General features: G+C 39.9%; 1 protein-coding gene across 1 annotated transcript; it reads right to left on the reverse strand.

The window, feature by feature from the left end:
- Positions 1-3,389: 3,389 nt before the first annotated feature.
- On the reverse strand, positions 3,390-9,896 carry LOC117058209 (vomeronasal type-2 receptor 26-like). Its single transcript, XM_033169220.1, has 6 exons — positions 9,745-9,896; positions 8,340-8,517; positions 7,110-7,964; positions 5,986-6,213; positions 5,149-5,275; positions 3,390-4,291 (listed from the first exon to the last, which is right to left on the reverse strand). Exons 1-6 carry the CDS (start codon positions 9,864-9,866, stop codon positions 3,390-3,392), a joined length of 2,412 nt encoding a protein of 803 aa, XP_033025111.1. The 5' UTR covers positions 9,867-9,896.
- Between the last annotated feature and the right edge of the window lie 2,685 nt (positions 9,897-12,581).

The following is a 12,581-nucleotide window of genomic DNA, read 5'->3' on the forward strand; positions in this document are numbered from 1 at the left end:
TCAGAGCCATCGGTAGGTCACTCTCATCATCTCACACGTGGCGGCCAGCTTAGCAAAATTGCTAACTCCTCACAACGGTGTTTCATTAGGACAATGGAGTTGAACCCTTGATGTGCTCATTCAAATAGTGACAATTTTCAGGTTTCTTTTAGGTAATAACAAATTATGGGCAAGGCAATAGGGAAAGCCCCTGTCTTTTTTTAAAACAATCTTTGAAGGGCTTACTATATATACCACCTCTTGAATCAGAGCCATCTTCAGGCCTCTCTCATTGTCTCATGCTTCCATGGCAACAACCTGGCGGTCCTCTCCATGGTTTGGACAATGGATTCACCCCCCCCCCTAGATGTGCTCTGCAACCTTGGCATGGAGGGTGGTGTATTGCTTTCAATATTGTTTCCTGCTGGGCAGGGGGTTGGACTAGATGACCCTTGGGGTCCCTTCCAGCTCTATGATTCTATGATTCTGTGATATGTATACCTTCACTTTATCATCAATTTTTCTTCCAATCATTCCAAAATTTCTGTCCCCTTTTCCTCCTGAGGTTCAAACTTACTCCAAATCCTAACTTACACTGTCAGGGCTACACTGTCAGTTGCTAACCATGAGCCCCTTCCCATTCTACTTCAACATTCCCTTCTCCTTCATTACACATCCCACAAACCTACATCTACATTCCCAAATAACTTTCTGCCAAGAAGCCATTTCTTCTGTTTCAAAACCTTCCCTGAAAAACTTAAAACCTGGGATATAAAATAAAACTTTTCCCCTCTAATCAACTTCTGTTGGAAACAATCAAACTGCTCAGAAGACATAATCTTCTCTCCCCCCCTTGTGGGTGGCAAATTCCCTTCCTTTGCAAGATTCACTGCTGCAAAGAGAAAAATCCTTGCTGTTTAAACTAAGGCTTCTCTCTGTTTCTGTCCATCTCCCCACTCTCATTGCTTTACCAAAGGTCAATTAAGAAACAAAATAAGACTGTACCAGCTTTAAAAACAAACTAACAAACATTCCTGATTGCAAGAGCAGCCCTCCTTTCAATGCTTCAGACACACTTTTACATTCACCTTAACATTGCAGAGAAATACTTTTACAGCCCATTCTATTGAAGGCACATACCTTGGCACACAAACAATTTCCAAAACACACTCACCAAACCCTGGGGTTCAAACAGATTCCTTGAAGGGACAACAAAACAAAACAACAAATACAAGAGGATTGTCGTTGTGCAACCACATATCAACAGACTTCCCAGACTTCATTGGCAATGCAGCAAGAAATGAAACAATTTTGGGAACACAGAGTTTGGGAACACACAGATTAGGGCTGCTTTCTGCCCCACCTTTCCAGAATGAATGCAAGCCTCAAACAGGGACCAACACACACACACACACAGGCACTACAGATACAGACAAACTCACAAAAATCACACTGCACAATCACTGCAAACACAGATCTCATACAACACACACATAGTGAAGGAAAAATCATAAAATTATTACAAGTCATAAATTTTTACACAGCAACAAAAATTCCAATTCCCCATCTCAGCAAGCTCAGGTTCAACCTGGGACAGTCCTTCCACCTAACCAGACTTTTTTCTCATGCACACACTCTCCGCTTCGCTAGGGACACTGAGTTCCTGCGTCTCATTCACCCAATACATCCACTGGAGCGTCCCCATACACCATTCCCATACACAGAGTAAAATCACAGAAAAATTCTTAACCCCCTTCTCTCTCCTCAGAGAGGGCACCCCCCTTCTTTTCCCCCTTCCTGGCGGCCCTCTACGGCTCACGGCCAGGCTCCGGTGGCAACTCTACTTGCACACTACCGGATTTTAGCGGCGGCCCACTACGGCTCACGGCCGCTGCAGGATCGATCGCATCCTGCGCTTCCCCTTCCCTGGGAAGCTGCTCCCCCTGTGGAGCTTACCTGTCCTCTGCAGATCTTACTTCCCTTCCCCCCTGCGGCCGCTTTCTCTTTCTCCCGTCGCCTGCAGTGCAGTTTGGCTCTCCAGCCAGGTGAGCAGGTCCCTTCACACAAACAGGCAGGAAGCGCGCTTGGGGCCAGCAAACGCCAGACCAGGAGAGCCTTTTCGCTGTGCGGCGACGCCTCGGACTCCCTGTTTTCTCAATCCCGGGGAACAGCGAAGGGTTCCCGGCCAATGCACCACGTTATGGAGCCTTATTTGCCCCTACGGGTTCCCATTGTTGCGCCCGGTGAGAAAACATGGAAGCAAAAAAAAAAACCTGAGGCTTCTGGCTTCAGAGAGAGAAAGATTTAATTTCTGCATGCAGAGGTACTTCGGTGTTTAGATAGCCAAGCAAGTACAAAACTAGCCAATTTTCAGACAGTTCTTATAGACAGTTCTCTGGCACTCTTCCCACCCCAGAAAACTTCCTCTTGTCCATATAAGGAACATTTCCTGTTGTACATTTCCTGTTATACATATAAGGCAAAGGACATATAAGGCAAAAGAACATTTAGCCCAGTGTTGGTTCTTGCGCACTTCCAGCAAGGCCATCCTATCTCTTGACCTAGACAACAGTTCCTCTCAATGAAGGACAGCTACAGTACTCTCTGCGTAAGGTCTACTGTTATCTCCAGACACTTAGTAAGGCAAAGCTTGCCAGAGAGAAGTACAATGCAGATCAAAGTTCACAGCTTTACAGAGCAGTTTCATACAGAAAAGCTTAACAGGGGCACTTTTATACTTAATACATTCACTGGACTAACAATACATTCAGGTAAATATATAGGTTAGCTAATTAACCCCTTCCAATAATAGTACAAATCTTGCCTTTGAATTGCACACATAAATGAATGCATTGTCTAAACAAGTAGGATTTCAAAGAATACAAGCTGCTCATTACAATGGAACACATATCTTAATTAATTCAGCTAGATGTCATCAGACATTCTGCTCTGCAGCCAGCTACAGTGGTAGCTTGGTTTATGAACTCAATCTGTTCTGGAAATCCGTTCTTAAACCAAGGCGTGCATTCCCATAGAATGTAATGGAAAATGGATTAATTCGTTCCAGACGATGAAAAACAACCCCTAAAACAGCTATTTAACATGAATTTTACTATCCAACGAGACCATTGATACATGAAATGAAAGCAATAAACAATGTAAAGGTAAAGGGCAAATGGACCCCTGACCATTAGGTCCAGTCATGGACGATTCTGGGGTTGCATCGCTCATCTCGCTTTACTGGCCGAGGGAGCCGGTGTACAACGTCCAGGTCATGGGGCCAGCATGACTAAGCCACTTCTGGTGAACCAGAGCAGCGCAAAGAAACGGCGTTTACCTTCCCGCTGGAGCATTACCTATTCATCTACTTGCATTTTGAAAAAGTAAAAACTAAGAAAAATTAAGTTCCTTCAGTTTGGCCTCTTTATCAGCTGTTCTCTTTTGTTCAAGTCAGGCCTCAGCAGAATAATGTAGCATTTGGGGGAAAAGATGCAGATCAGTAAGCCAGCACCAGAAGTCAAAATGGAGAAGATCTCTACAGCCACCATGTATTTCCCTTTTGTGCTCAGGTAGGTTGGGATAAAGGTCAACCATACACTGCAGAAGACCAACATGCTGAAGGTGATGAACTTGGCTTCGTTGAACGTGTCAGGCAACCTCCTAGCCAGGAAAGCCACCATGAAGCAGATTATGGCCTGGAAGCCCATGAAGCCCAGGACACAGTAGAACATGGTGACTGAACCTTCATTGCACACAAGCACAATCTCTTCAGTCATTGTGTGCATGTCTAGATCTGGGAATGGGGGCGATGTTGCCAGCCACACACAACAAAGACTGGCCTGAATTAGGGAGCAGGAAAGAACAATGGTAATGGCCAATTTATTCCCCACCCATCTCCTGATACTGGACTCTGGCCTGGTAGCCATGAAAGCTAAAATCACAATGGTGGTTTTGGCCAATATGCAAGAAACCGCCGCTGAGAAGATGAGACCAAAAGTAATTTGTCGAAGGAGGCAGGTCACCTTATTAGGCTTGCCAATGAAGAGCAGAGCACAAAGGAATGAGAGCAGGAGGGATATTAGGAGTGCGAAGGTGAGGTCCCTGTTGTTGGCTTTGACTATGGGAGTATGCCAGTACTTAATGAAGACTCTGAGTACCAAAAACGTGATAACAGATAAAAAATGAGCAGAAACAGCAAAACATGTTCCCAAAGGTTCATCATAAGATAAGTAACTTATATGTTTTGGAATGCAGGAATCATGTTGGTCATTTGGATACTGGTCTTCTGGACATTGAAAACACTCATCCATATCTGGAAAGGAAAACATGGTTTTCTTTAAAATAAAACAGCAATATATAGTGTACTGCAGTGTTTAAGCAATAATAGTATAAAGTCTTGAATCAAGGAAGCTCACATAAATCTAAAAGTCATTATTTTTTCTACAATGTAAGTGTTTTCTACAATGTAAGTGTTACATTGAAGGGACTTCCCCCTTGGAGGAAGCTGTTTCATTTGGTGGAAGAAGCATCTTCCTTATACTAAGGAAGTGTCTTTATATTGGGGAACACAGGAAGCTGCCTTATACCAGATTAGACTATTCATCTCTCTGTCTCATAAATCGGGTCCTCCCTTAAAGAGGGCACGTATTGTGATGAGACCTGGAAAACTGACACCCTGTGTTGTGGGTGGGTACAATTGGTAAGCCACAACACCTGATTGGAAGGTCCCTCAATGTTGGTTCAATCTGCCCAATGGGGTGCAGTCTAAATGTACCGAGAGACCTATATATACCCATGCCTGTGTACCAGAGATTCCTCTTTCGGTACATGCATTTGGAACACCAGCCCACCTCTCCCTAATTTTAGGCCTTTTTTGCTTGACCTTGCTATGCCGTCATGTGTCGCCTGTCATTGGGAAAGGGGCATGTCAGGAATTTCCCCCACTTGGCTGATTGGTTGTTGTCATTTGAGTTTTGCATGCTATGTTGCAAATTGTCACAACTTGTAAGGTTGTGGATAGGCACTGGTTCAGGTGATAGGGATGGGGGAATGGTCTCACCAACCCTATGTGAAGGGTATTCCATTGAAGGAATCCAAGGACTTGATAGGGGGGAGTAGTTGGATACTGCCCATTATATTTGAACAAATGCTCTACGTTGCATTTCTTACCACACTGATTTGAAATTTTCCCTTCAGGACATGGGAGGCAACGATAGCAGCAAAATGGCTTCCCTTCCAACTTTATCTTACTATTCCCTGGATGGCAATTGTCATTACACACAGAAAGGGGTTGTGCCTGTCAATAAATAAAAGCAGAAATGTTCTATAACGGCCTGAATTTCCTTTTGGGGAGTTTTATATTTCAGCAGTTTCTTCACAGTTACAAATGGTTTGATCAAATATTTTATTACCGATTTACTTTATTAAAGAAGTTCTGCATTCTGTTTCTCACCATTGCTTATCCCAGGGCAGATAACACTTCTTAATATGAGCCAGAACAGATAAAGACACAATAAATTATTGTTATTATTACTATTAGTTATTTCTTAAATTATGAATTGCTTCTCATGAGGCTTCCTGAAATTATGGAAAGAGATCAAGAACAACTGGATGTATAGCTAATAAAAGTGAGAGTTGTAAAAATAAAATATCAAATTACCAATTCAAATAAATTCAAATCCAATGCTCTCATAACACTATAACTCATGGATACCCAATGGAGTTAAATGTTGAAACACTCAGAACAGATAGAAGAAAGAATTTCTACCTGCATTGCTTAGTTAAACAATGGCACTCATTCGCAGAAGACACAATGATGACTTTAAAAGAAAATTAGAAAAATTAAGGGAGGATAAGACTAGCAGTCATTATTGGCCATGATAGCAGTGCTTTGTCTTCACTGTTAAAGCCAAAGTTAGACCCATGTATTTGTAAACAATTGATTCTGGGGTTTTCCCCGCTGGTTGGAGAAATGATTCTGAGTACAGAAATTTGCACAACACCTACCTTGTTAAATATACTGGGCCATATAATTTTGTCTACAGAAATGGTGAACCCTTTGTCCTTGGCAGCCAAGGGGTCTACTTCTGCAACTTTGACCCTGAGAAAAGACTGGTTTGGGAATGTGACCCAGTTTACAATATCAAACCCAGCAACAACTTGCCCACTTTGATCAAAAGTAATTTGTTCCCCAGCACTGTTGTTAAACGAGGCACTTCTCAGATAGCGGTGGATCTAAGTGCAAGCAAAGAGACACAATCAAGAATGCACAATAATAGGCAAATATAGCAACGGCAGATGACCTTTGGGAAACTATGGTTAGTCATCTTGCATACAGAAATTAAATCTAAGCAGAAAGCAAAATGAATTGGAAGAATGGAAAATACAGCTCTCTTTCACACATCCCTGGCAAATAAGATTATAACTCTGACGATGGTGAGTCGTTTCATAGTTTTCACTGGGAACTGAATGCAGGGGAGCAGTATCAAATTGGCTCAGAAGGGAAACTTTGGCAAAAAAAAAAATAGCATTTAGATATCAACACTCCAGCCTTAAGATGTAGATAGACATTTAATGGCTCTCGGTTGAACATGCATTTCTGATGGATTCCTTTGTAGTAATGCACTCAGGACATTAGTTGCCATGGCTGTAGAGTCAGAAGCATCCACTTCTTCCCATCTATTACTGTTCTTTTGAATTTACATAAATAAAGGTGTGGCTTGCAAATAATGTGTTTGTCATTTCAAACAGTATGCCGAATCTCTTGCTTCTCTTTCCCGCTGCTAACTTCCTTCTCCCCACCCCCATAAATTGTTGAGTTAAGGAACAACAATGAAATGCTATTCCAAACAGATAAAGCTTTTATGAGGTAAGGTTTCTATAACGATGCTGGCTTAGACTGAGTCAGACTACTGTACCATCTTTTTCTGTGTGCTATCGACACAAACCTGCAGCTTCTTCCCAGAATTTCATAAAGGTGATCCTACCATTCTAATCGAGGTTGTCAAAAATTGACCTTGAAATCTCCTATGTGCAAAGCAGATGCTCCATCACTGACCTATGGCACTATCCTGGCTTATTGTGAGATAGATATAATGTCCTATTCTGCATTAAGGCACTCAGAATATTACCTGCCACTGCTGCGGATTCAGAAAATTCTTTCTCCCATCATATGATATTGCTCTGTGCCGAAATTTAGATGAATGCATGGCTTGCAAAGCATGTGCCACAGCATAGACAGCATTGTAGACACTGTAGCTGTGGCCAGTCATGCTCCTTTCAAATACAGAGGTAGGAAGAGTCTCCAACTTCTCTTCTCCAGTACACATTTCCTCATCTGTGTTGTCATTCATGGGGAAAGAACATTCAAATGCCTTTTCCCAAAATACTTTGATAAAACCATCTTCCTTTTCCAAGGTAGGCTTGTTCATCTGAAGATATTCCAAGAATCCTAATACCTCCTTGGAAGGAACTGCAAAGGATAAAGCTCCATGGAAGGCCTCTAAACCCATCGTTCTTTGAAAGGGAACTGATGTGAACTCCATCTGGGCTGTCATAATCCAGACTTTACCTTTACTGTTCATTTTTATGCCCTCATATTCAGCAAACATTGGACTGGCTCTAAGAATTACTGTGAGCTGAATGTCACCATGTGTGATCACAGTGCTGGCACTGCTCCTCAGAATTATTCTGTTTACTCGAGAAAAGCCATTCATTATTTCATCAAATTTACTGGAAAAGGATTCTTTTGGCAGTTGTTCTACAAAATCAAGGCATATACCTCTTTGTGAAAATATGGGGAGCACACTCTGTATGAATTTCTCTCCACTGTCATTACTTATAAAAAGCACCCCAATCCATGTCCACTTAAAATGCAGCAGCAACTGAAGAATCCCCCAGATTTGATGGTCCTCATTTGGGAACATCCGGTTAAAGAAAACAGCTTCAGGGTTGCCAATGGTCATTGGAGCAGAGCCATATACAAGCTAAGAAAGAAAAAGAAAATTGGGAGAGAATAGAGAGGTTTGTGTCTAATATACAATTTCAGTATCACAACTGCACCTGAACACTAAACTAAGATCTAGAAAATGAATCATATCCAACAGCATCTGAAGCCTGGTGGGAACTACCCACTCAAGAAGAATACATATTCATCCATTATAATATCACCACACAAATGAAAAACAAAAAGAGTAGAATTATTTTTCTTGATTACATTCGTTTTGACCTATGAACAGCTGGCAAGGTTATGTCTTTAATCTTCAGTCCTGGTGCTTTCTATCTGCAATCACAAACATTCACGTACAAGAGCATTAAGGAGTAAATTATTTGTAAATCCAAATTTGATAAGCACATCCTACCTGCGGCATCTTGTAGATGCTAAGAATGTGTGCCATGAAATGACAGATGTGAGAATTTGGTCCTGTGATAACAGCTATTGCATTGTCTTGGGCATCACACTTGAAGTTAGGGATAAATCTTCCCTGTGTGGAGAGAAGGTCCATTGAAGCAAGGTAGGTCCAGCTTGCTCTGAAATAGCTATTATAGATGTGCGTGCCCAGGGTAATATTAGGCAACATTTGTGGATTTTCATTGATCTCCTTTACAGCATACACCAAGGCCACGATATGCTGATAGTTTTGGAGAAAGGGCCTGCAATGAGATTGGCATGCTGTGTCAAAGTGCGTCTGCTTCTGAATATGAAATGTGTAGCATTCAATTTCAACATATGCTTGCTAATAACATTGCTTGCATGTGCAGACACAAAGAAACACAAACAAAGATAATATATTTCCAGTGCAGACCATTCATAATCATTCCTGGATTGGAGATTTCATCTTGCTGTAATTTTAGAAAGTGTTATTCATATATACATAATTATTTTTATATACTTGCCTACCTACCTACAAATTTACATATGCTGTATATCACACAATTCATTAAATATAAGGAATGCAGTACACTCTTTAGGCCTCTGTGAAAAAGATTGGGTGAAATGCAAACAAGCGTGAAAATTGCAGTTTTCTGGAACAGGTAATGTTTTAATAATTTTAATTCGCTAGAACCTGTACTTTCTTTGACTTTAAATATTTAATTTTGGTACAAGTGTAGCTTATTGCATCCAGATTTTTCTAAAAGTTTGAGAAGTATTTATAGTGTATTGTGTAACAAAGGACAGCACTCCCGCAGAAAGCAAGAAAACTGTAATTGGTAATGGAATGATGAGCCGTTAGAGTTCCTGTGCTGGGAAGAGGCTTGGGGTAAGGGTAGATGGCTAGCAAGAATTTTTGCTTTTGCTTTTGCTATTGAATTGACTAATATATCAGCTGCTGCTGCTGCTGAACTACTGCTATTCCTACTACTACTACTACTACTACTACTACTACTACTACTACGTCTGGATATAGGGCAGTGTATAAATTGATATAACAACAACAACAACAACAACAACAGAATTCCATTGTTAAATTAAGTACTTCAAACAGCAATAAAACCTGATCAAAGTTTTGCCTTTCTACACCTCACTAATGTATCATTCCAGCCAACCTCCATCAATTATAACATGTGGCATTGAGATCCTGAGCACTACAATAAAATTTCCTGGAAAGAGCTAACAGTAAAAATTGAGATGTAGGCGCATTCAAGAACTCTTTAAAAGGAGATCAACTGTCTTTTTGGCAATCATTTCCCACCCACATAAACCCATGACATCAGATCAGCATGCCTTTGGATATTACGATATGATTGAAAACAGCTACTTCGTACATTAAATCATCAATCAGTTTCTGAGATGGATGTCCTCTGAAATCCATTGGATCAAATGTCATGTAGATCTGAGAAATAATTCCAGCAATGATGAGATCTCCTGAATGATAATACTTGTGCATAATAGAAAGAGGAGTACCAACAGTGCATGTGGCAATAGGAGTGTCACATACCAAATCAGGCAGGAACACAAATACTGAGAGCACAAATAGTACCATATTGAATGAAAATCTACCTTCCACCCACCAATTTGATTCTTCTAACATGATTTCTGAAGTGGCAGGAACAATCACACCATAGTTTGACTTGGAAGCCCTGACAATGAAAAAAAGTCAGGTGGGTGGAAGGCTATAAATCTGTCTCTAGACCCAGCACCAAATGGAGCGAGGAATATTAGCAACATTATTCAGATATCATTGTTTTTCTGTGCTCACAGGATATCTATAGGGACTTAAGAAGAAGTAGAATTAACCATGGCAATTTTGATGATTATGGGCCACATGAGCCAATACAATTCAATTGTCATAGTAGGGGGACACAGCTGACACCAACAACATCCATCCTAGTTTTCATCCTGTTTTTCAAGTATCAATAATACTTTGAGAAACTTTTTATGATGTTGTTTGTACACCAAGTTTGGGCTGGAGAAGAATGAAATAGACCTTTGTGATGGCTGCTCACTCTTCAGCACTGAAGTTCTCTATTGCAGGAAACTTAATCCTCCCCTGAATATCTCTTGTATTTCAACTCAGTGTTTCCTTTCCATTTCTTGCAATCAGGATTCAGAAAATGTGTAGAAAGACTGTGACTATCTGGCACCTTAGGGTTTTTATTTTTTGTTAACTAAAAACCCAAGTGCCATCAAGAAGCATCAGTCTCAGAGGTTAATTTCAAATTTTGTGCTTTACTTTAAAATTCACTAGAAATGCTTGCATTTTCTTGTCATTAAAACTTGCATTTAAGACTAATAACGCACATTATTTCTCCATTATTATTCTTTATTCTTTATTCTTTATTCATTTATTATTATTATTATTATTATTATTATTATTATTATTATTATTATTATTATTAAATTTATTATTTATTATTTATTATTATTATTTTATTATTGGGAAATTCACTTAGAATGTGTACATTACCTTGCCTTTAAAACCTGTCTTCAAGACCAAAAGTGCAGATTATTTCTCCACATTCCCACAATTAGTCTCCTCCAGAATTAACCTGCTTGGTGGGGTGAAGCTTCTGTACTAGCTTCCTGGAAGATGATTTACTAATGCTTGCTAAAAGTGTGGAGGAGGTGGGGCATTCAAAGTAGTGGAAATGAACCAGGAACAAAGGGGGGAAATTCCCAACAAAATGAAGCCAAAAGGAATAGAAATAGACAGTTTTAAAATGCAATTAATGCATTTGAAATATGATATCCTCTTCAAAACAACCAATGTATATCTACATATTTCCAAAGCAAAATTCCTTTCTGATGGCTGCTCACTCTTCAACACAGAAGTTGTCTATTTCAGAAACATAATCCTCCCCTGAATATATCTCTTATTTCCATTCTATGCTTCTTTTCCATGTCTTGGAGTCAGCATTCAGAAAATGGAAGAAGTGGAAGAAGACTGTGACTATCTGGCACCTTAGAGTTTTTTGTTTTGTTTTGTTTTTTGCTTTTTGTTAACTAAAGACCCAAGTGTGATTAAGTTCTGTGCTTTATTTTAAAATTCACTAGAAATGCTTGCATTTTCTTGTCATTAAAACTTGCATTTAAGACTAATAACACACATTTTTTTCTCCACATTCCCACAACTAGTCTCCACCAGAATTAACCTTCTTGGTGGGATGAAGCTTCTATACTAGCGTCAATCATTACCATTAATAAATTTGACATATGGTATTCTGTCCAAAACAAATAATGTATATCTACATATTTTCAAAGCAAAATTCAAACACAGAATGTATCCTGACATATCACAGTACAAAAATGTGTTTCAACCTTGATCTTTCTCTAATATCCACATAAGAACAATATGGTGTTTACAATGAAGAATACAGGAGGAAACCAAGCGTAGCACCACAATAATACAAATCTAGCCTTTGAATTACACACAAAATTGTATGAATGCATTGTCTAATCAAGTGGGATTTCAAATAATACAAGCTGCTCATTACAATGGAACAAGTTTGCTCTGCATCCACATAAAAGTCCAAGGATAGACAGGAATGTTTGAGAGGCAAAGAAAGACAAAAGGGTTGTTGCTTGAGAGTAAAATTTTTCTGAGAGTCTGTTAAGGTGGGGGACTGGTTAAGTCCAGGGAAAGTGAGTAGTGATTTAATCTATATGCAGGTCCCAACTTTTGAACACAGTAAGTTCCCAGGTCATCATTTGTTAGGAGATTGTTTACATAATAAGCCAATGATACCCATTATTCCATATGAGAACATTTCTAATACATGATTTTCCCCTTCCCCACCATGGTTTCTTCTAAAAATGGCAGCAGCCAATTAGTAAATGAGAGACAAAGAAACAACTGGTTTGTCTGTTGTTTTCTGCTCCTGATCTGCCTGATATCCAGCTCTCCCCTCCCCTCCCTCTCTTCATGGTTTCTGCCACCAACCAGCAAAAGACAAACAAGAATGGAAGTGGGCAAAATCTCCTTTGTGGATATCTGAAACTGCAGTGTGTATACCAAGGATTAGGCATAATTATCTCTGTTCAGATAACTGAATTTTCACAAATGGAGCAGGCCAATAATAGGACATTTGTGCACTTTATTTTGCTGCTTTTATCCAGAAGTAATATACTGGTTTTCTGTAACTTTTGCACCGCATATCTTTTT

Source organism: Lacerta agilis, chromosome 14 (genome assembly GCF_009819535.1).
Source record: "Lacerta agilis isolate rLacAgi1 chromosome 14, rLacAgi1.pri, whole genome shotgun sequence".
NCBI lineage: Eukaryota > Metazoa > Chordata > Lepidosauria > Squamata > Lacertidae > Lacerta > Lacerta agilis.